Consider the following 25,443-nt stretch of genomic DNA (forward strand, 5'->3'; position numbering starts at 1 on the left):
TTTACAAAAGAAAACACAGCTATGTAATTTCTTAATGGTTCAGATTTTGATAGCACATACTTTACTCACATCATGGGAAGATGCGACACAAAGTCAGAAGATGAGAATTGAAAAGCCAGCTCACAAGAAGCATGTACTTACAAAAAATGCCTGAACAGCCCTATTAGTTTCATCTAATAAAGACACCTAATCCTTTCTCACAAATAGAAGGTAAGGCCTGGGAGAATTGACCTAAAATTGAACAGCACCATATCACAGCCAGACAAATGCAATCACCATCTCAAAATAGCTGAGACTCAAATGATTGTTGAAGATGTATCTGTGACTGGTATGAACATCAACTGGGTTGACCCCCACCTGATGGAGATTTTGATATTAGGTTTCTATTAAATTATTTATATCGAAGAGTCTAAAGATTCATTTATCAAGAAGCAAATTGTTCTTGATTATATATGGAACCAACATATTTATAACAAATTCCACACATTTGATACCCATCAAATATATCAGTTAATATTTATACATTTCTTTTTTTTATATATGTATGTAAGAGTAGCATAAAAATAAAAACTATAAAGTACAAGAATTATACATACTGTAACAATCAGTAACATTTGCTAATTTGTTTATTACTGAAGTTCTTACATATAATTAAAAAATAATAAAAAAATTAAAGTGATGGGGGCAATTCCAATATCCACCCCCGCCCACCCCTGATTCAATACATGATTGTTTAAAATTACTGATTCCAATACAATTACCGATTCCGACTCTTAAAATATTTCAATATTAAGCTATAAATCTGTTTTTGTCCTTTTTTTATTTATTTTTTTGGTTGGATTACCAAACTAAATACATGTGTAATATATGAATATATTTCTTGGAAACAAAAATACACTTGTGGGTGGAGGGGATCTATAGATACGAGTTTTACTGGTTGTTCATAAATAAATAAATATTTTATTAGTACTGGAAATGGGAAATTTAGTCTTAAAATAAGACAATTGAAAGAATCTGTTTTGGCATTGGCAAATTGGCACATACCGATACCCCAAACAATTCTGATTTTTCCGATTACCACTTCTGACTAATCGTCCCAACACTAATACTTATATAGATTGATATTGTTACGAGGGAGCATTTCTATGAAATAATAAAAAAATCAATAAAACCGTTTAAAATGTGTGCTATCGTATTCTACGCACCCCAATGATCAAAGCTCAAAAGTTTTAATTCACAAGATAGTCTAAAGGGCAGAGAATAGTTAGAAAGAGTAGAAGGTTTTAGAAGTATCTGGAAAGTCCCAGAGGGTTCGGCAACAATCTAGAATGGATTAAGATGTCATAAATAAAAGTGAAGAGGGAAACAAATCAGTTATCAACTTCCCGTCAAGATAACTCCAGTCTATGATTCATGGATACGTCCAGCCGAAAGAATCCAAACCACAAAAAGAAAAAAAATTACATCCCTCCAACCCACGGATTTGCAGAAAAAGCCCTCTGGATTAGTGGTAAATACAATTTTGAAATAATCTCATTGACCAAACTTTGAAAAGAAAAAACCAAAAGAAATTTTTATAGTCATTGAATTTCATTGTTAATAGAGTGAATAATCACTAGAAGACTGGCCTGTAGCCGTTCTTAATTTGGACTACCTCCCTTATCCTCTTTACCCTCCACCTCTTCGTTCTAGTTGTCGATCGCGAGTTTCAACAAGCCGTAGTTTAATTTGTGATAGATAGTAGCAATCCAAAAAAAACTGTATTTTTGTTAACTGACCTTTTTTTTTTTCGTTTGTTTTATTATTGATGTAAATATTTGTGAATCACCTCATTTGTTTATTTTGCTATTGTTGAAAATAAAGGAAAATATCATTTTCTGAAAACCATATTACATATCGTCCATATTTTTTTTATTGTTACACAATTTAAACGTAACAATATTTCTAAAAAAGTTTAATCTGAATTTAAAAAGAAAAGCCAATTATCTTTGGATAATAAATCCCTTGTCCTATTAGTTTAGTCATACCAAAATATTAAATATATATACATACACACATACTATGCCCTGTTAATAAGTACTCAATATTATAAAATGAGGATCAAGGGCAAATGGAGCAGCACTGGAGAAAGGGATCACGTCCTCCCATCCATCTCATGTAATAGCCAAGAATTCATCAACTGAAGTTGATCCATTTATTTTATTTAACATTTTGTAATCCAATAGATAATTAAAATTACTGAAATTAAAAAAATATATATACAAATGTGATTATCTAAATCTATTATTAAAATATATCGGAGATTTTTTTTTTTATTCATCGAAATTTATAGAAATTTATCAAAAAGAAAATGTTTCATCTCACTTTAATAAGATATAAAAAATAATTTAAGTACTGAATAGTTTGAATCATTACAAATTTGGTTTAAAATTGATTCATTAATTTTTCTTGCATTTTATTCATTTATTATATAAAATACATTAAAATCTTATTTTCATTTAATATTTCTAGTTGCATTTTTGAAGTTAATTAAATATTAATAATTATTATTTAATTTTGACTTAATTTTAAACACTACCGTTATAATTTTTTTTTTGTTAATGTTTTATATAACGATTATCTCCCTTGAGTAAAAACTTACAGCAGAAATACATAAGTCAATCTTCAAAGAATAATTTTAATGTTTTATTAAATGAATATAAAAAATGTTTGGTGTGTGTTTACATTCATGATCTTTTAAACCAATGTATTCCAGGTGAAGACATTATGTACTTATTCATGGCGAAATTAGTATGACTTACAAAAAAATAATGCAGTAGAAAAATAATTACAAGTAAAAATAGAATTTATCAAGTTATCGGGTTTTATTGTAGGTTTTAATGTGGAAGCGATATGCGACCAATTCGGTATGACAAACTGATTTATCTCCCCTTGACTTGAATGAAATTAAGCGTCTGCTAGTTTTAAACAAAATGTAATTGTGGATTAAAAAATCATTACATTTAGTACATTTTTTAAAGAATCATTTTTCCTAATTTTTAGAATTTATACTAATTTCGCCATGACACGTAAGTATGTAATAATGTTTTCACCTGAAATGTGAAAGTTTAAAATAACACTAAACAGCACCAATTTTTAATCGTTTTAAATTGGCTGAAATATTTTTTTTAGAATTCTCAAATTAAAATGCAAACTTTAGTTTTACTTGCTTTTTATTGGATTTTTTTTTTCAAAATGCTTAAAAATAAACAATGTTAATAAAAAAATAAAAAATAACATTTACCATTATAAATTGATATAATTTACAGTTAACAATTTATACAAAATGTATTTTACAATTACAATTAATATAAAATTCAGCCACAATCCAATTTAGATTAGTTTTACAGTAAGAATGATTAAATAAGGATTCCATGATTTTAATATCAAATATTAAAATACATATTTTTTAATATTAAATAATTGTAATTATTATACGGATTAAAAAAAAAAACAATTTGCAAAACTAATATTGAAAAAAAGCAAATTTTGTAAAAGGGATGTGAGGTCGCATAAGACATGCTGAATTAATATAACAAAAATTATATAAATCATTTCCGACCGACTCAAACATTTCAAAAACAATAGTCAAATAAAGTTAAAAATGTTAGTTTTACTCGAAGCAGTTTTAAATTTACAAACTTTGTTTTATTAATAAAAAAATATAAATTTTATAAACTTTAAAATCTTTATAAATAATTTAGCTACAATTAAATTGTTTTTTTTTTATTTTAATGAAGATTAATATTATTAAAACTTTTGTAATTTCAGTATCAGATAATGCAATAAAAAATAATTGCAATCGTATTATTGAGTTATTCAAATATAAATGTATACGGATGAAGAGATTGAACAGGTCTTTTCCACTGATGTCATCTTTGAAATTATTAATCAAATTCACAATCCTTTCTACAATCCAATTTGTGATACAAATAAACTGTAACCTACGCCTGACTTGTCTATCAAGTTTCAATCATGTATGGACAACACTCTTTATTTTATTGCCATCTTTATTTTTAAGGGCAAAAGTGTGTGTGTGTGTGTGTGTGTGTTTGTAGGCCTGCTAAAAACTTTTGACAAATGTGTCGGAATGCGATGAAATTTTAAACGTTGATCTTTCGGACAACAAATATCGAAATATTGGCCAAAAATATTAATTCCTTCATCCTCAACTTGGCAGTTTTTTTTTTTTACAAGGAGGGGGTCGCTTTTCTCACACACATTTTCGAAAGTCATCATCTTCTTTTGATTAACTAGCCTTAATTTCAACGTTTGCGACTTCCGGTTTTGCCAAGTAGGCATCAGCTAAGACATTACTTTTTTTTTTTTTTTTTTTAAACCTTTTTCTCCTTCGCATTATGGGTCGAGCCTGCCTGCCAACTACCTTCTTTTTTTTTTTTTTTTTCTTTTTTTTTTTGCTCAATCAACTCCCTTACACACACCTCTATACACCCGAACAATGCCGGGCACCCAGGCTAGTTTAATGTGTAGGGCACTTTGATGATAGTCTCAGTAGTAGGTGGTGTAATCATAGATGATCTTCAAATTCATTTGACATTACTCCCTTAAACATTCTTTTATCCATGGCATTACCTTTTTTGTTTTTTTACTTGGGAGTCACCACTTATGAAGGCCCAAAGGCCATTCGAGTATAAGGGTTAATGACTGTAATATTGTTGTAATAGTGCCAGGTGACAGAGAAATAAGCAGCCACCATTAGCATGTGCCTGCAGTAAAGAAATAGTCGCATGCGAACCTAGAACCACTCGAATATGAGGTGAGGGCAATTATACAAATTTAGGTATTGTTATGAAGTCAAAATTATCTATATAAATAAAACAGTCCTGTATGTATGCATGTATGAAAATATCTAAGTAATAAACTCTAAACTACTGGTCACATAACATTAGAATTCAACAGGAAATAGTAATCATACACCAAGAATGGTTTATAACGAGTAAAAATCTTTGTTTGGATGGATGAATAACGTATACATTTGTATGTCAGCAAGCTGAAATGCAAAAATGTTCAGTTAACTTGCCGGCATAATTTATTACGGAAGTAGTTTCATTTAAAATCTTTCTCATCTATCTGTTGATAGATCAAATGTTAGAAAATGTTGCTGCAGCAGTAAATGTTTTGATTTTTATTCTAGCTGATGGCATCCACATCTTTTTTGTTTTTAACTTTTAAAATTAGTATTATATATATACGGTATAATATAATATTTAATAGAGAATTAACTCTGTAATAATAAATATGAAATCTGCATGAATTAAAATATATTTAAACATATTTTACAACTAGGCAAGGTCGGATGGCCCCTAATAATGACCGAAGAAGAGGAGACGGATTTTTTTGCACATAATGAGTATTTTGTTTTTAGTGCCAGGTCATTCATGTTCTGTTGTCAGTGAAAACAGAAGAACTGCTGCTGAGTAAAGGTTTCTATCAGTATAAAAAACAAAATAATCTGGCTCGACTGTGTTCTTTCAATTGCAAATAATTTGTGTGAATGAAATAGAAATTATGTAATCTAGCGAGACTTGTGGAAATTCCACAGTGGCACCTTTCATATGCAATTTATTGTTGTTGGACATTCTATGGATGGTCAGCATGAATGGTACTCCTGCAATATTATTGTACCTATTTACAATGCCTCCCCACGGGACAGAGTTAGACACCAGGGTCGTTTTTTAACGTGGAGAAAAGGTACATAAATAAAAAATTGTCTCAGTCGTGAAGGACTGCTCATCCACCGAAAGAGAACACGAAATGGAAGTGCAGCATCTGAAGAACAGATGGTATTTATTTGCTCCCCCACCGAGCAAATTAGGCACAAGGCCGATTTTTAATGTGAGGAGTGAAGGGAGGGGGAAGGGAAAAAGGGGACCAGCTCCCGAGAGGTGGGAAATGGGAGCTGGTTAAAGGTCAGGCATGTGGGGTTGCCCCCACATCTGGTCTTTGCTAGTCATAGCTTGCAGCATCTGAAGAACAGATACTACACTTTGATCTTGTCCCGAAGGCCAAGGCCAAGCATAGACTTTTTGTTAAAACTATAAAAGTATTTATTTAATCTGGTTAATATAGTATCAAAATATATCCGGTTATTACACTTGACCTCTAATATCCTTATAGAAGTGTGTGACATTTCCATTGTATGGACGCCTGGCACAAACGGAAACCACATATACCCTCTTTTGACAGAACTCTTGGATTCTAGCCAGAAGACCAAGAAGGTATATTTTAATTTCACATATGGCCCAAAATGACTTTTTTTTTTTTTTTTTTTTTTACAGGAGTCATCTATCCTCCTTTTTAATAACTATGATCTCCCAATCGAATAATTTATAATCTGGAACTGTGACACATGTACATACATATGTTAAAGGTACTGCGGCATTAATATATAGATACATCTTTTAGCCACGTATATTATCAATATATCTTTCAAATGAATTAAAGGTTATCACAGTAGAAATCAGGGCAGTACCAAGAAAGGAACATGTCAATGTTATTAACAATTTTGAATGCTGTATCCAGATGTCATTTAACGATAAAACAAAAACTGTTGGACATTTATGAATAAAACCTGATGGACAAGCCAGGCATAAACTGAAGTTTATCTGTACCAATTTATTTTGCAGAAAAGGATGGCAAATTTATTAACAATTCTACAAGGATCATTTTTATGGGTTAATTAACTAGTTAATATATTTTTTTAAATATTTAATTTTTTTTTTTAATAGAAACAATTGCTTTTAATTAAAATTATTTTTTCAGAATATCCAGAAATAAATTTGAAAATTAAAAATTAATAAATTTCTTGTGCGTTTCATTTGAAACTGATTTTTTTAAACAAAATAGATAATATTAAAATATTTTCAGATTTCATTATAAAATAAGTATTTGTCAATATTACATAATTATTTTGTTGGTTCAAAAACAAAACTAAGTTTAATGTACATATAAAGAAGGCAGCGGAGTATATATATATTTATATATATCACATGCTTGGAAGGAAAAAGCAATTAAAAATTATTTTAATGATACAACGCGAACATTTGTGTTATCCATTAAAAAATACAAGGCATTCTCAAAAGTAATTCAAAGTAAAAACTTACTCTTTTAGAAGAACTATAATAAAGTCTCAAATTTAATAGGTTCCATATTATGTTGCATGCTTTTACAGGTACTTCAATGGAATGTGCTCTGATGAACTCTTAGCACGTGTGTCCCCTTAACTCGTAATTAACCCGACAAGCAGCAAAATCTCACCTCTTCACGGTTGAGATCCCACAGGCCTTCTAATTTCTTCTCTTGGAATGCTAGACTTTGCAATTCTGTTTCCTGCTTCCCTGACTGGGCTAACCTACTGAAGTTTAAATGTACCTATTTACTATGCCTCCCCACGGGACAGAGTTAGACACCAGGGTCGTTTTTTTAACGTGGAGAAAAGGTACAAAAATAAAAATTGTCTCAGTCGTGAAGGATTTCTCCTCCACCGAAAGAGAACAAGAAATGGAAGTGCAGCATCTGAAGAACAGATACTACACTTTGATCTTGACCAAAAGGCCAAGAAATAAATGTAATGTGAACAGACATCTCGCCACTCAACTCTTCCCCCTGTTAGACACAATTCCAAATAGAAGCTTTTTACATTCCAAGTAGCAATATGTATTAGTTGGAAGAAAAAAAAATGTATAAGCATAAAAAAAAAATAAATAAATCAGGCTTTATTTATATAAGGTTTGGAAAAGCTAAAATTAATGACTTTATAACTAATTTATAATGCAGAAATTTTATATAAAATAAACAATACAAATTGCGGATACAAGAGACCTCAACAGTGAAAGGGTGAGATTGGGGGGGGGGGCTAATGTACTTATAAAACAGCCACAGAGATGCAACATCGCTGTGATGGGACAGAGGTTGAAGCTTTGCCGATAGCAAGGGACCTATTAGATTTGAAACTCTTTTTATGGACTGTCTTAGAAGAAACTAGTAGTAGATGCACCCCCCCCTCAATGGACAAAAGGTGGCTTTGTAGGCTTCACAGAAGCAGTAGCTATATTTCCATCCTTTTGTTTTACCTCTGCAGAATAATTGATTACGGACAATTTCTTATTTCCACATTTGTGGAAGAAAAAGTCCTTCAAGTCTGCTCCCGGGGGCGGGGGGGGGGGGCAAATATGGAGATTTCAGATTTATTCAGCATTAGGAGGCTGATGGTAAATAAGGTGAGAAAGGAGTTAAAAGATTCAGATTTCAACAATGAATTGACATCGGAGACAAAAATGTTTGGTTAACAATACGATACCTTCAGAATGACAGAGTTTGTCATCAAAGTTTAAAATACTATCAACAATAAACATAGCACGGGATTTTAGCTGAACACAGTGGCTGTTAGCCACACTTTGAACAAGGTAGTGAAACCCTGCTTTACCAGGGCTCTATGGACAAACTTATCTTTAGTTGACCTTTCACAACTAAATATTTTCATTTACTAGCCGAATAGAAAAGTTACTAGCTAAACCCACATAATTTTTGAATATGACATTTTTGTTTCATGACAAGTATGTACATCATAAAAACTTTTCAGCATTTTTTTTTTTAAAGTAAATCTAAACATACAGCGAATTATATGTTGAGACTTGAAGGTACGAATATTCAAATTTCTTCAGATGTTCATTTTTATAAAGTCTTTGTTAAAAAAAAAAAATAAATATTGTTCTATTAAATTGTTTGTTTAAATAACTTGACTTTGCTCATTTTATAAAAAAAAATTAAAGTTTGAAAAGATATTTTTCACTCAGTAATGAGCTTTGGAAGATTGTCGGTGAAAGAAATACAATCGCCAAAAGATAAGCGTTTCATTATTTCTTGTCACCACTTGGAAAAATCATGTGCAATTTCACTTGCAATGTAAAGCCCTGCATACATATGGCCGTAAGAGTGATTACTTAGTTATACCAGCTATAAGATATCTTTGTCGAACACACTTCACCTGGTCTGAAGTTGGCTTAAACAGAGCCAAGAGGGAAAAGATAACGAAATACCAAGGTTTTATGTACACATGAAAAGAATCTTCAGAAGATCTCCATCATTCCAGTAATCATAGAAGACAGACTTATGAAAAAGAATTTCCAAAAATGGTGAATATACCCAGTGAACCAAGTGCAAGAGAGATACAAACAATTGCACTTTAGATGGTTAGAATCTTAAAAAGATCTCTTGGTTAGAATGTATGAGACAGCGAGTGAATTTCTGGTATCCAGCAGGATGGCCCATCTCCAGCTAGAACAAAATTAGAAAATTAAAAAAAAAAATAAAAGGTTCTCAGCTTGCCTGACTGCAACACTTTCGACTTCTTTGTGTCAAGTGTGGTAAAATTGAGACACCAAGAAATCCAGCTGCAATACAGAAGGCGAGATAAAGGCCAGGATCAGCAGAATCCTTGATGGCCTACATCAGGAGATAGCAACAAAAACTTCTGGCCAGTTCCGAGTCCAGCTTAAGTTCATCATCAAAGCTAAAAAGGCAGATTCATCAAATGAAATCGACAAAATAAGTCATGAAGATGAACTGAACAGTTTAATCGAATAACTTTTTAAAATATGAAACTTATTTTCTCCTAGGCAATAATCTTGCAATAAATATAGTCTGCATCTGTGTGTTACATATTAGGGACACTATGTCAGTAGCAATTAAGTTAGCTAGTGTGAATTTGGACAAGGGTAACTCCAAGTGCATGATAACTCAGATCAGCAAAACAGAATTGTCCATACGGTTGAGTGAAAGAGGAGTGACAAGGCAGGGGCAAAGGTCACACGCCATCGACAACAGTCACATGATACAAGGATGACGAATGACGCCAAGTAAGATTTTCAGATCAATCTCTCAAGAGAAGCCATTCGAACAAGACACGACCCATGATGTGAAAGACTGATCATCTCAGTAAATGTTATAGATGTCTGTCTGCATCACTCATTTCATTAAGTTAGCAAATTTAAGTAAATAATTATTAAGATAACATTAGTCTCTCTCTCAAGTAAATTCTCTTCAAATAAAACCTTGAAGAAACCTCTGTGGACATCTTGTGTTTTTCCGACATGAAAAGTTTTATACGTCTTATTTAAATAGACGAGATGATGAATGGCCACTTGACGAATTGCAACGAGAATGAAAAGCACTTAAAACACCCTACATGTGTATATAAAGACATTTGTTTGGTTTATCGATCACTCATTAATGAAAACATTATGTATATACAATGACGGTACTTCTTTCACTGCTTACCTAAATTCATTGCCATCCTCATAATGATGTAAATTTAAAGCAAAACCACCATGATCAATATCTTCTGCTTCTGCAATAATTTTAGTCAAGTGCAAGCGACTCTATAAGTCACTCCGTCGGTTGGTCAGTCTGTCCATAACACTTTTGTGCTTGGCCTTTTTGGTTAAGATCAAAGGTCTGTTGTTAATAGATGCTGTTCTTAGCTTTTTAAGCTTTTTGGGGGCTTTTGGCCAAGATCAAAGTGTAGTATCTTTTGACAGAAGATGGATACATGTAGCAAGTCTGTGTGTACGAAAAGGAGGCAAATTTGAATACATGTTCCCCGCCTAGGTGTGGAATGTGCAGTTCCGTAAAGTAAAATTAAAAAAGTAGCCTCTCAGCTAGCTGAGTGTGTGTTCCATCCCTCCCCAATTAAGAAGCCTCCAAGATCCCCTCCCTCCTTCTTGCAATTTTTGTTTTTACCCCCTCCTCTAAATTTCACCCATCTTAGACAGAAAGAAATACAAACTAACCCCCATTCCTTACCCACAAAATTTTCTTTTCTCCATTCACCCCCCATCTAGAGGGCATCCCCACTTAGAGACTGACCTGCAGAAACAAGGTTCCTTTTACAAACCTAGTGGAACGGGCAGTCTATCAACTAGACTGGGTTGGGAGGGTCCTACTAATCACCCTTTTTTCTTTCCCCCCCCTCGACACAAATGAATTATTGTACCATTTTTATTGTTATCTTTTTTTTGTTTTGTTTTTTTGAAAGGGTGAATGCGGTATTATGGTGAAAGAAGATACTAGTTGGGAGAAACTTTGATTTTGTTTAGTTCTGGTGTGACAAGGATGACCAACGACCCCCACAATCCCCCCTTTTGATTTGACCATGTGCCTAAGTTTTTTGTCCATTGTTGATTTTCGATGTATTTTTAACATGAATAAAGGATTTAATATCTCAAAGTGTAGTATCTGTTCCAGCAGATACTGCAAGCAAAGACCATATATGGGGGCAGCCCCACATATAAGACCTTGGTCAATGTAGGGGCAACCCTTCATACCAATTGTCACTATCCAGCTCCCCTACTTCCCGGGGAGTTGGTCCCCATTTCCCCTTCACTCCTCACATTAAAAATCGGCCTTGTGCCTAATTTGCTCGGTGAGGGAGCAAATAAATACCCTTTTCTTGGCCTTTTGACCAAGATCAAAGTGTAGTATCTTTTCTTACTACATGCTGTACTTATTGTGATATAAAATGGGGGATCACTTTTCTGTATTAATTTAATGTAAAATGATCACCCACTTTACAACCAGTCAGTCTCAAAGCCATTCAAGTCATTCTCCAGATCATTTTAGTTGTTTTTGAAGGATTCCAGTTATTTTTTAAGCATTCAAGTCATTTTTAATGTCATTCCATTCATCCTTAAGTTCATTAAAGTCATTCTAAGTCATTTACTTTCTATTTATTTAAGTCATTTCAGCCCATTTTTCGGTCATTTTAGTTTATTTTTAAGAATTTCACGGCAATCCTATATTCAAGCATTCATTCATTACACGAGAGCACGCGACTAATGGCTATCGGCCATTTTCATGGAAGATTCATCCAACCAACCCATGGTGAACTTCCATTGATATTATCTATTGTCAAAGCAAGACGTGTTCAGTTTGCAGACCATTGTTTCAGAACAGTAAATGAAGTTATAACTTTCTTATTTCTCTGTAACCCTATTATCCACTCCAGAAGCAGAATGTTCATATATCCAGCTGACATTGCAAGGAATGCCAATGCTGAGAGGTGGGACCTGAAAGCAATGCAGGACGTGTGAACTCCATTATCTCGACTACAGTCGAAAAATGTTTTCTGAGATAGGTCCAGCACTAAAACAATTCCATTAATAATTGATGAGATATGCGAAGAAAAATCAGTCATCAGATTTCGTTTAACGTCCATTTTGCACGTTGGCATGTATTCAAAACGTTTCTGAAATTGACATTCAAACTGGCTTATCTCTGGCGAGATATTTATTAATCCCTTTCTAGTAAACTCATCCTGATCTTTTCTTCCTATATGTTCCTTGGCCTTGGAATATGACATTTTGTATTCCGTGATGGACACATCATAAAAAATTTTCTGTACTGTTGTTTTCTTTTAATTAGGTTGAATTCATGACAACCAAAAATCTAAGCGTTTCATCAGTCGTAGATGAAAGCGTAAAGGAGCTCTTCGAAATGCTTTAAAGAGGATCTTATAAAGTAAAATGAGATTTTCCCTTATTTTATCAACCTGTATAGCTTTCTAAAAAGTTGCATAAAGAAATTTTCATTGTAAGATCATGCACATATTTCTTTTGTGTTCATAACAAAAACTATTTGGTTGTTGTGCAGAAGAAAATTTTGGATAATGTATGTACCCGTGACAAAACAAAAAAAATGTATCAAAAATCACCTAAATTGATAGAGTAGTTTTATTTTATAAAGAACATAATTTTTAAGCAATTAATAGGAATTCATAAGCATAACATAAATCTCAAAAATTTGAATTGAATTATCTCCCTTTCTTTAAAGACTGTTTTCAAAATGGTGAAAAATAAAAATTCTTTTGTTATTTACAAAATTTGGGTTATCAAAAATAAAACTATTTGATCAATTCATGTGATTTTTGGAATATATTTTTGTTTCCTCACGAATATGTATACCATTCAGAGTTTTTTTGTTTTTTTTTTTTCATAAATATAGATGGAGTTCTGGACACAAACAAAATATTTTTTATTTCAAATCCATTTTTTCCTTTTTTTATATTTAATCCAACCACCAGTTTTCTTTTTGATAATGTCAGTGATAGCTAGCCAGTCACAAGTCCTCTTACTGCTATCCATATCACCAGATTGAAATATTTCTTAAGGTAAATTTTTACTTTACCGTTTTGTTTTTTTTTAATAAAAATTTGTTAAATTGTTTTGTTAGTTTAAAAAATAAAAATAGGGGTGGGGAAAGAGTAGCGAAACAAAGAATTATCAAAATTGGAATTAATTTTGATAAGAACTGGAGCATGCCATTGACTGAACAAAAAAATAAAAAGATCAAACCAAAAAAGCGGGGTGAATAGAATGTCGACCTTTTTCTGGTCTTTCTTTGATGGTTCAGTTTCGACTTTTTTCTCTTCTTCCTTTACAATAGTCTCAGTTTCGACCTTTTTTTGGTCTTTCTGTGTTGTCTCAGTTTCTTTGACTAGTATCACTTCGGTAGTCACAATTTCTTCCTTTTTCTCCTGTGAAAAACCCGAGTTGCAAATTGACATTATCAACAAAAAAAATGATTAAAATTATAGGGGGAAAAAAAAAAAGATAATGAAAAAGCACTGATTTTTTAATTGTCCCACTCCACTGGACAAAATGGATCTCCACCATCCCTTCATGTCAAAAAAAAAAAAAAAAATATGCAAAAAGAATGGCACGAGATTGATTACTGACTTGACTGGTGCAGAGTCACAGGTGGTGCTCATATCAAACATTTTTGAAAATTATGAAATCGGTCACAGAATCTACAAATCTTTTTTTTTTTCCTTTGAAATGTTAACTAATAAAACTCAATGTTCAACATAAAGTTTGTGCAGTTTCATTAGGATACACAGAGTGGTTTCCAAGATATTGGCATTTAAAATGATGTCAACTTTTTGACAGTCGCAGATCGATTTTTTAAAAATATGTTGTTTTAAGCAAAAACAATACAGTGTACTTAAATGCTATACCGAAAATAGTAATATATTCAAAAATTATGAAAAATCATTGAATAGAAATTTATTTCTAGTTAAAAGTAACTTTTTATGGAAAATTGGGTAAAATCACATATTTCTTAGGCGTTATAAAGTATACTAGGAGACTAAACAGAAGACATAAATCCGAAAATAATATTTTAGATTACTTGCGTCATGGCTACAATATTTTTTGGCCTTTTGGTCAAGATCAAAGTGTAGTATCTGTTCTTCAGATGCTGCACTTCCATTTCTTGTTCTCTTTCGGTGGAGGAGAAATCCTTCACGACTGAGACAATTTTTATTTTTGTACCTTTTCTCCACGTTAAAAAACGACCCTGGTGTCTAACTCTGTCCCGTGGGGAGGCATAGTAAATAGGTACAATATTTATTGTCTATAGCGATTGACATGTTTTTTTTTTTTTTTAACTAAAAACACAATAGCAGTTTTTCTGCTTTAATTTTCATAATTTTTGGATATATTACTATTTCCGACATGACAAGTACGTAATATTGTTTTTGCTTAAAACAATATATTTAAAAAATCGATTTGTCGACTATAGACTAATAAGCACCAGCCATTTTGTTTTTTCTCTTAATTGAATTTTCAAGAATTTATATTCCTAAAATACATTGCTCTTAGAATAAAATTTCACAATGAAAGTGAGGAAGGAATTCTACTGAGAGGGAAGCCTTATCTTAGAAAACTTCACTTCAGCAAAAATATTTCTTTGATAACATTATTCTTTAGCTTTGGTAATCTTTGTTCTCAACACGACTGACCTCCAGCCAACAATTTCTAGCATCTATTAAGGGAGCAAAAATATGGATTTTAGTTTTAGAAGAATTAGATTGAATAATATACTTGGTGATGAACTCATAATAGATACTAGAGCATGGCATGACCAACCGATCAGATCGGGCCTTTAAGACATATTGACTAGCCAACGTGGAAGAATGACTCAGTCATCAGGATCCCATCCTAGGACATCATGGGTCGCTATTCACAGCCAAGAGATGTTCCATTTTGGCGGGTGGGATACCAAATACATGGGGTTGCAGAATTCATAATCCCATCAACAGGGCAAGAGAAATGGGAAAAATCAGCATCTACTTCATATTTACTTGCATCCCCCACCATAGCAGAGTTAGACACAAGGTCAGTTTTTAATGCGGGGAAAATCCAGCTCCCCAAAAAGGGGCACTCTGGATAGGAACAAAAAACAGAAATTAAAAACTGTCCCAGTCTAGAAGGATTTCTCCTCCACTGACCGAGGACAGCTAGTTAATTGGATGCAACACTTTCCCCTAAATCTAACAAGCAGTTAAGCTAAAGATTCCTATTGCTGAGGTCAATAAGTGATTTGCAAAATCATGAAGATAATTATCAATTTCCTGTTCCTCTCAAAGCTGCATTGACTATTTTTAAATAAGCACCTAAAAATAAAAATCACCATGAGGGATAACTGATTTTAAGTTCCAAGAATATAATAGTTGTCTACCATAAGTTTAAAAAAAAAAAAAAATGTGCAAATAAAAATGACTAGAGAGTCGGGAGTGATTATAGGCTTATACCTTTCCCAAGAGTATTTAGTGAATAGTTGACTATAACAAGATTTAAACTCTGCCAGAAAATGCCATAATCTCTGATTGTATCCATTAGAAAAATCATAATCTCACTCTTCATTTCTTGTATGACTTGAAAAAAAAAAGTACATATTCACCAAACATTGTTTTAAAATAACAAGTTTCTCATTTTTATATTAACGTTTTTGGTTTATCTATCATTGGAAATATAAAAAACATATATATATACAAAAAAAAAAACTGTGTGAAGAAACTAGAATAAAAGACAGTAAATAAATATTTCATAGCATGTCATGCAAGACAGAAACCAAATTTTTGTAAAAAATAAAAAATAAAATAAATAAATAAATAAAAAATAAACAAATGTAAAAATGGATAAATAACCTCTGGAAATAATGAAATAAAAAGTTAAAATTAAAAACTGAAGAAATGAAACAATCAGAATCGATGATAGTTAAAAATAAGATGCAAAAAAAAAAAAAAAAACAATGTCAAATGTAAATGATTATTTAGTATAAAGATGATATTAGCAATGAATTGAGGTTACTGTGTAAACTCATTACTCTTGAGTAATTCAAGGTAATTGTGAACTTATTATTTTACTGAATAACAAATATTTTATCTTAGATCCAATCTTGAGAAAGAGGGGTTATGTTTATGAATTTTGTTTAGATGAGGATTAGTTATTCGTATTATTTAGATTTTTCAGACTACTGCTCACATTTTTCACAACATTTTGGTTCTCCAACCTTCTTCAGGTGCATCTCATCGAACTCGGGAATTTTTATGAAATCCTTTATTTATAGTAATTGTCAGTATTTTTGAGATGAGGTGTTTTCATTGATTGAGATTGTCAGACTGACTTCCTCATCTTGGTTGTTATAGTCACAACGTTTCGGCCGTTTTGCCCTCCGGCCTTCATCAGGTGTTTTGTATCGAACTGGGGAACCGTTTGTTAGGAGTTTCGAACTCAACCCATTATTATTATTACGGGGGTACCGTGTTCGGATTCCAGCTAGGCTCTGGGACATAGTTGCTGATTCTCTGTTTTGAATGTTACTCTTTTACTGCCTTCGTTCAGGATTGAACTCAGCACCTTTGGGTAACTGTAAACTTTGATACAATGTCTAGGCCCACTTGGCCATATGTCACTAGGACAATTCTTAGTTGGTTTTTGTTAATGTTAAACCTATGTTGTTATTCAAGGTTTTCTCTCTCTATCATTCAGCTCTATGCTTGGTTTGCTCAGTAGGTTGTTATGTCCGAGCTGGAGTCCGAACACGGTACCCCCGTAATAATAATAAAGGGTTGGGTTCGAGACTCCTAACAAACAGTTCCCCAGTTCAATACAAAACACCTGATGAAGGCCGGAGGGCAAAACGGCCGAAACGTTGTGACGATAACAACCAAGATGAGGAAGTCAGTCCGACAATCTCAATCAATCCTTTATTTACTTCAGTAAGTAGCATGCTCTCCGATAAAAAAAAACAAAAACATGGTGCAGTGGTTAAAGTACTTGAAAAAAATCAATTGTAAAAGTGATATTTTCCTTAAGGTTGAAGGTTCAATTCTCAGTGTAGGCGACAGAAAAATACAATTGCCAATTACTTAAGACATCTATCCAGTCACAGCTAATGGAACAAGAGCATGCTACCCCCAGGAAGTAAATGAAGAGTTCTGTTTGAAATTCCATCCAAATTCCCAAGTTCAACAAGATCCACTGAAGAAGGTCAGAGGTTACATTGACCAAAATGTTGTGAAAATGACACTCAAGATGTAAACAGTATATATGAAAAAGCCAAATAATTGAAAAAGGGATGTTAGATATTTTCAGAGAGAGAAAGAATACACTATATATATATATATATATATATATATATATACACACACTATATATTATATTTTGAAAAAGTGATGTCAATCAATAGTTGTTTTATATTTTCTTTGTAGTTACAAAGGATCAATATAAAATATGTAAGAAACAAAAACAGAAAAAGCCTTAGGTTTCAGTGGTAAGTGTTTTGTATGAGACTGCATTTCAAATTTTTTAAAACCTTCTCGCCCCCGCCCCCCAAAAAAAAATTGTCACAAAACTTATAATCAGAAGACAATGAAAGTTGGTTGAAACATTAGGTGTATTTGATTGAAAAACAAAGAACATATTCTGTGCTGCTCATCAACTTAAATAAAATATTAAAAAAAAAAAAAAAAAAAAAAAATCTAAAACAAATAGGATAAGTTAATAGGCATTAGTAGATATTTGATATCTGAAAAAAAATGTTGGGGTTTTTTTTTTGTACAAATCCCTGAAAGAAAAAATTATGGAAAAGGAAAATTAAAAATATAAATTTATTCTTATAATAAATAATGTCAACACGTTTTAGAAAATAAAACATAAAAATATTCAATTTTTATATATTTTTGTTTTGTTTTTTAAATACAATAAAAAGAAAATTGTAAATTCAAAAGATAGAAGACAATGCAAGGTTCCAAGCAATAGATGTTGCTTAGCACAACAGCAGAATTAATTTTGAAGATTTTTATATGAGCAAACCAGACAGAAAAAAAAAAGTTTTTTTTTTTGTTTTGTTTTTTTTAACTATGAGCTTTTCCGCATTAGTATATAAAAATTATTTAAAAGCCAAAGCAAATCATATCAATTATATCAGCATGTATATAGTAAGAGGAATAAAATTAAAAAGAAAAAAGGGGAGGGCAACAAACTTTTTCTTGGAGGGAGAGGGGTATTCAATAAAAAAAATGAGGGGAATAGGGTAAACTAAAAATACCAGGGACAAGTGGAAGAGAATCCAGTGTGGGTTTGAATAACATATATCAAGGGCAGATAACTTATATAAAAAAAAATTTTTATCTTCCTTTTAAAATATATTTTTTAATTTGAGGAGGCAGAATTATTCTTTCTCCAATAAAAAAAAAAAAAATTTTTAAATGCTCCTGAATTCATACCCCTGCCCCAGCATTTCTGAAAGTTGATTTTCAATTTCTTTTGTGAAATGATCTTTTTTATTAGAAAAATAATAAATGTTTCTTTTAAAGATGTATATGAATCCTATATAAACATTCTCTCTTAAAGAGATCTACAAGAACTTACAAGCTTAATTTTTTAAATATTTCGTGGCTTCAAAAAAAATGATTATCTAATCTATAAGTGAATAACCATTACCAGCTGATGAGTTATCATTTTAAGCTAAAATTATATGCAAAAGTAATTCTAGAATCTCACATATTTTTAATACTTTCAAACTGTTTAGAATGAAATTGCTTAAAACAAAAAAAAAAAAAAAGGAAAAAAGATTTTTTTCTTTTATTTTTAAATGAATCAGCAAAGAATGTAAAACTACAGTTTTACCTAAAACAAGTTTTTTTTTTTTTAAATTATCGAATAACCTGATTTGATCTTTTTTTTATTACATATCAACCCTTTTCATGTTATTTAATGCAAAAACAGAAAACTTACAATAAACAATTTCTGGTGCTTATATAATATTAATCACAAGTGAAAATCCCATTTCAAATTAAAATATATTTTGATGTACATACATATCATGCAGAAATAAGTATTAGATTTTTAATAATTTTATTTTTTCAATTTGTTATTGATAAGAGCAAAATGACATACCGCATTACCTCCCCTTGTTTTTAGACTAATCTATATCTATAAAAGTGTGTGTGTGTGTGTGTACACACACACACACACACATTTCCCTACCAAATAACTATCAATTTTCGGTCTACAAACTCGAAATTTGACATACGGGGTATTGAGATTTGGGAAAATCTTTTTAATCCCGTTTCGGCCAGAAATTTTGCTGTTAGTAGGTCAAAGTTCAACGATTTGACCTTTGAGAATTGTACCAAACTCCTCCGCCAATTTTGAAATTTTTGATATTGGTTACTTGGACATGGATCTAACTTTATAAAACAATAAATGTTAAGGAGTCAAAATTTAAAAAAATTTGACCTCTGCAATCTCTACCAAATTACTCAGCCAATTTCTGGTCTAAACATTTGAAATTTTACATAAAGTGTATTCAGGCAAAAGGCAAGCTTTTAAATCAGATTTTGGCCGAAAATTTGGTTGCAAAGGAGTCAAAGTTCAAAAGATTTTACCTTTGCGATCTCTAGCAAACTATTCAGCTAATTTTGGGTCTAAATATTTAAAATTTTACATAAAGGGTATTCAGACATGCAGCAAGGTTTGTAAACAGTTTTGGGGCAAAAATTTGGCTGCCAAGAGGTCAAAGTTGAAAGAGTTGACTTTTGCAGACTCTACCAAACTCCTCTATCAATTTTGGGTCTAAACACTTGAAATTTGAAATATAGGTTACCAAGACAGGAGTCAAACTTTTTAATATATATATATATATATATAAAATTATGAACAGTACATAGAGCTCAAGTAAAGCCAGGCTGAACTGCTAGTCTTCAATAATATGAAATATGATAAAACTGCCATTTTTCTACCAATCATTTTTTCTAATTTTTGATATGGATACTTATTTCTGCATAAGTACATCAGTATTTTAACTTGAACTTTTGATTAATACTACATAAACACCAAATTTATTGTAAAGAAGTAATAAGATATTTAAGACTTTGCTGAAAGAGGAAAAAATATTGCATATTTATATACCAGTATTGGTAAAATGAATCAGATATGATTTGAATCTGACATAGCTAATACTAGTCTTCAATGGTATCCATTAAGCCAATTATGCCCTTCCCCACTTACTTAATTTCCAATAAATAAAAATAAAACAATTATATAGAACCACAAAAAGACAATATCAATAAAAAGGTAAATCTAAGAATTTTTGTCTAAACATTACAAAAAGTACATTCGTTATAATTTGTTGTTATTGATAAATTTATAAATATAAAGTATATTTCTATTATTGTAAGCTGAGCTTTAATCTATGGTTGCTCTCTTGCAAAAAAAAAATTGCAATCAATACTTATCTAACTACAACAACTGCCAATAAATCCCTTTACTTTTTTCTATCAGCTCCTAAAACTAAACCGAAATTCAATGAACAAATTCTTTTCTTAAAATTGTCCATCTGTGGAATATATCACCACTGAACGATTTCCCAAACTGACTGTCGGTCGTTTTAATGTAAAAAGTTCTTTAATCATCATCTTTAATAATCAAACCAAACTCATTTCCAACCATCACATTGTTGTCTCAGCCTATCTGACAACTCATTAATCCTTATCTTCAAGGGCCTTGAAAAGTGGTGATCTCATTGTAAAAAAAGAATTTTTTTTTACAAAAATCAAAGTACTTTTCATCAACTGGCAATTAATTCAAATTTAGAAAAAATTATGTAAAAGATGATGTAAAAAAATGTAAAAATATTTTTAAAAAAATATAAAATATGAAAAAAATTTATGTAAAAAAATGTAAAAAAATGATGTAAAAATATTTTTAAAAAAATATAAAATATGAAAAAAAATTATGTACAAAATGAAAAAAATTACGTAAAAAAAATATGCAAAAATTATGTAAAAAAATTATGTGAAAAAATATGTAAAAATTATTCAATGAAAATTAAATAAAAGAAAATTATGTAAAACTTATGTAAAAAAAAACTAATGCAAAAGAATTTACATGGGGGGGGCTATAAGATAGGTAGAAATTCAGGAACATTTCGAGTTTTGAAGAAAGAAAAGTATCATGGAATCTTCATACAAAACATTTGTTGATTGTTTTTTTGTTTTTTTCAAAATATAAAATATATTCAATCAACTTTGATATGTATCATTTTTTTTTTTAATTCAATGGAAAAATTGTTTTACGTACCAATCAAATTATATTCATTGAAACATACAGAATATATGTAACAATATATGTAACAATATATGTAACAATATATGTAACAAAGTTGATAAAATTTGAAGTTACAACTCGCCTAACAATTCAACATTACACCAAGTCTCATGCCTCTAGAAGAAAATAAGATGTTGCTACTGTTGTCATTTAAATCTTATTTAAAATGAAGCCAATAATTCAATGAACTAATTTATGTAGGATCTGAATTATAGAAACAAAATCTGATGATTACCTCTTAAAGACATAGAACCCAGTGTAATCATGAATCTGCGGTGAACAGTAGCTTCAATGTATGATTGAATTTATATAAAAAAAGAAAATATTTTCTTCATCAAAATAAGAAAATCTGAATAAATGTTACAAGCCAAAATAAATTTAAAAAAAAAAAAATTACATAAAATTTTTATAATTTACTCAGACAAATAATTTAGTTTTCTTTCTTACAAAAGAATTTGTTTCTTTTGTTAAATCCTGAAAAGAAAACTTATTCATCTTCCTTAAAATCTGTATTTTGTTTTATGAAGGAAAAGATCTTTTAGTTTAAAAAATGAATTATTCCCCTTGTTAATTTTAATTTTTAGGGTCAGAATAGAAAAATGTTTCTATATTATTAGTTGCCCAGAAAAGACTAAATTTTTTTTTTTTTTCAATAAACCGTACCAATGTTCATCATATTCTGTGTAATGTCTTCCAGCAAAGAAAAGAAAAAATAGGTCATGTTAAATTTATCATATTTATATATTTTTAATATTTTCAGAAAGTTTAGAATACAATTGCCTAAAAATTTGCCTAATGGTCCGTACATAATAAAAAATAAAGAGCAGAGAATAAAAATTAAATTAAAAATATTTTTTAAAATATAAAATGAATGTGTGAAAAAAAAAAAATGTAAAATATAATTTATGTGAAAAAAAAGATATTGGCCAACGGAAAAAAAAATATGGACTAATGGAATGGGGGAAAATATGGGCTAATTGAATGGAAAAAAATATGGGCTAATTGAATGGAAAAAAATATGGGCTAATTGAATGGAAAAAAATATGGGCTAATTGAATGGAAAAAAATATGGGCTAATTGAATGGAAAAAAATATGGGCTAATGGAATGGAAAAAAATATGGGCTAATGGAATGGAAAAAAATATGGGCTAATGGAATGGAAAAAAATATGGGCTAATGGAATGGAAAAAAATATGGGCTAATGGAATGGAAAAAAATATGAGCTAATGGAATGGAAACAAATATGGGTCAATGGAATGGAAAAAAATATGGGTCAATGGAATGGAAACAAATATGGGTCAATGGAATGAAAAAAAAAATATGGGATAATGGTAAACACAGGAAAAGAAAAAACAAGAATGGAAAATAGGATGAAGTGTAGAAAAAATTGTTAATTGCAAAAATATTTGCTCAAATGCGGCCAACATCAACCAAAGCAAAAGTTAATGATTAGAAAATGAAATCGAAGAATTTTTGCGGTTGTTTTTTTCTCTCCATTTTATGCTTTAGTTTTAAAAAAATTCACTTATTATTTTCATTATAATCCTTTATTTTTTTAAGCTAAATCATTTAATTTGCACAAAAATAGAGTTAGGGAGTCAGCCTGACCAAATTCATTGCTGACAAAGACAGCTGAATCCAAGTTAATTGCCTGCTCAATAGTTTTTGCTCAAGTAGAGCTTGTGATGAATTAACAACAACAACAACTGCTCATCAATCCACAGAATGCCATGAAGTAAAGGTTTTCATTTTTATGTGATAGAACTTGTTTTAAACCTATATATACAAAAAAAGTTTCAGTTGTAAGAGAAACGACTCCTTTGAAATCTTTTAGTTTAAAAGATGAATTATTCCCCTTGCTGATTTTAATTTTTCTGTCAGAATAGAAAAATGTTTCTATATTATTAGTTATCCAGAAAAGACTAATTTTTTTTTTTTTTTTAATAAACCGTACCAAAGTATGTTCATCATCATACTCTGTTTTTTATGCTAGTATGCGTTGGACGGCTTTAAGAAATTTACTTTCAACCTAACCTATTTCTAATAGAAACGAACGAATGTTATCTTTTTAGATGGATTTATTTAAAAATTGCAAAGTTTTACTTGATGGAATGATAGAATTTGATTTTGGAACAATTCATTTTAAAATAGGTTAGAATTTTTTAGCTTAGCAACATCAGATTATCATCTGATCAGAAAATAGCATTCTTTTTTCAATGTGTGTGAACGGTATACTGTACAAATGAATATGAAATGTCTTAGCTTAGCGAGAAGAGTAAAAAGCGGAAATTGGGTTTTACCTCGTACCTCATTTTCCTTATTTTGTTCTTTTGTCCTCACATTTCATGAGCAAGGTTTCTGATAAAGGGAGAATTGCTGCTATCTGGGTCAGGATTTATCCATTTAACACTTTTGGGTTTTTGTTGGTTAATTTTTAGCCTTGAAGTTGTATTGTAATTTTTTTTTTTAAATTTCTAATATCAAGTGGTCTAGTCTGGAGCAAAACGCTAATTTATTATTAAACTGAATTAATCAACACGTGAAAAATTAAGCATTCAGTTTTTATAATCAGTAAATAATTCATTCAATTTAAAAAAGGATTTTTATTAGATTTTTTGGCCTATATTCATCTGACACATAATCAAAACTAAATAATTTGAAATGTTTTTTTTTTTGGGGGGGGGGGGTAATCCATAAAAGAAATTTAAAAGTAAAAAAAATATCCTTCCAGTTTAATGTAAAATAAAAGACTTTTTTTAAAATGAAGTAGAAAACTGAAAATCGTACCTTATGCAGGCAGAGAGAGAAAAAAACATCCCACAAAAAAAGATAAAACATTTTAAAAGATATAGAATCTTTTATGAATAGAAAATAAAGATTAGTAAATGTTAAAAAAGCACAAAACAAATCTTCAGTTGTGGGTTTGTTAAACGTCACACAAACCAGGAGATATATTAATGGGGTTTTTAACATTTTAGGGCATGAAACTTTGTTTTTAATTAAACGATCAGTTTTTTTTTAATTTGAGTAATCATTAATTTTTCAACTGAACCTCAGCCAATGTTTTATATAATTTATTAATCCTGATAAAACAAAACTTTAATAACTTACAAACTATCAACAAAAGTAAATTTTAGTCATAAGTTATAATCAGGCAAAAGTTACAGCCCGTTGACAAAGGAGTACTTTATGCCAAATTTATGGAATATGTTTGTTAGTCTTCCATTCCATCGGTAATGTTTCTGACAAAAGGGAAAAGAACTGCTGTTTCCTGGGTTGGAATCTATTCATCTAACAGAATATATAAAAGGAATGTGCATATATATTTCCTGGTTGGTTGTGAACAAAAACCAAAAAATAAAAATGGTGAGTATGAAATTGTGAGGGTGGATGGCACGTGAAGACTTTGCCGAAATAGAATGAGAACAACCCAAATGCAAACCAACAAAAACAAAAATTAGAAACCTTATTAGAATGTGGCCCCTTCGCAGTAAGTGTAGCCGATTTGTCAGCCAGATAGGCTTCATCGGGAACATTGTTAACTTGTGCAGTGGTGGGATCGATATTCGCATCGGCCACATCTCGTTTGTCCTTTGAATCCTTGCCACCAGGCTTTCTAAATTTACCAAACAGACCACGCTTCTCTTTGTCTTTTCCCTGGATCCGGCATAAAAACGGAATATTGCATAATCATACAATAAAAATTACGGATAAACGCAAAAAGATAATCGGTGTATATCATTGACTTTACTATCAGAGAGATAGAAATTGTTTTGGGGTTTGTTTTTTTTTGTTGTTTCGAAGAAGATTTTATGTATGAAAATTTTTTTTTAAATTTCAAGAAACAAATCTACTAAACTTTTTGTTATAGTGTCTACAAATTTCATTTAATTGCTTAAAAATGATTTTCTTTATAAAAATAAAACTACTT

General features: G+C 30.7%; 1 protein-coding gene and 2 pseudogenes across 50 annotated transcripts in view; 1 reads left to right on the forward strand and 2 right to left on the reverse strand.

Annotated features, from left to right (window-relative positions):
* LOC145259193 (band 4.1-like protein 2) overlaps window positions 1-25,443 on the reverse strand; it is a 585,710-nt gene that overhangs the window by 94,669 nt on the left and 465,598 nt on the right. For 19 of the 50 annotated variants that reach the window (XM_080117020.1, XM_080117009.1, XM_080116997.1 and 16 more), the window contains one exon: window positions 24,978-25,169. The exons of 6 other annotated variants lie outside the window; for them this stretch is intronic. In XM_080117020.1, coding sequence (XP_079973146.1) covers window positions 24,978-25,169 — 192 coding nt within the window. Of the gene's footprint in view, window positions 1-13,438; window positions 13,592-24,977; window positions 25,170-25,443 lie in introns of all 50 variants that reach the window. 25 more of the 50 variants (XM_080117003.1, XM_080116994.1, XM_080116996.1 and 22 more) reach the window with 2 other exon arrangements.
* LOC145259373 (U2 spliceosomal RNA) lies at window positions 7,494-7,626 on the reverse strand (annotated as a pseudogene).
* On the forward strand, window positions 14,260-14,480 carry LOC145259386 (U2 spliceosomal RNA; annotated as a pseudogene).

The sequence above is a fragment of the Euprymna scolopes genome, chromosome 34 (assembly GCF_053919585.1).
Source record: "Euprymna scolopes isolate OS-2025 chromosome 34, ASM5391958v1, whole genome shotgun sequence".
NCBI classification, from domain to species: domain Eukaryota; kingdom Metazoa; phylum Mollusca; class Cephalopoda; order Sepiida; family Sepiolidae; genus Euprymna; species Euprymna scolopes.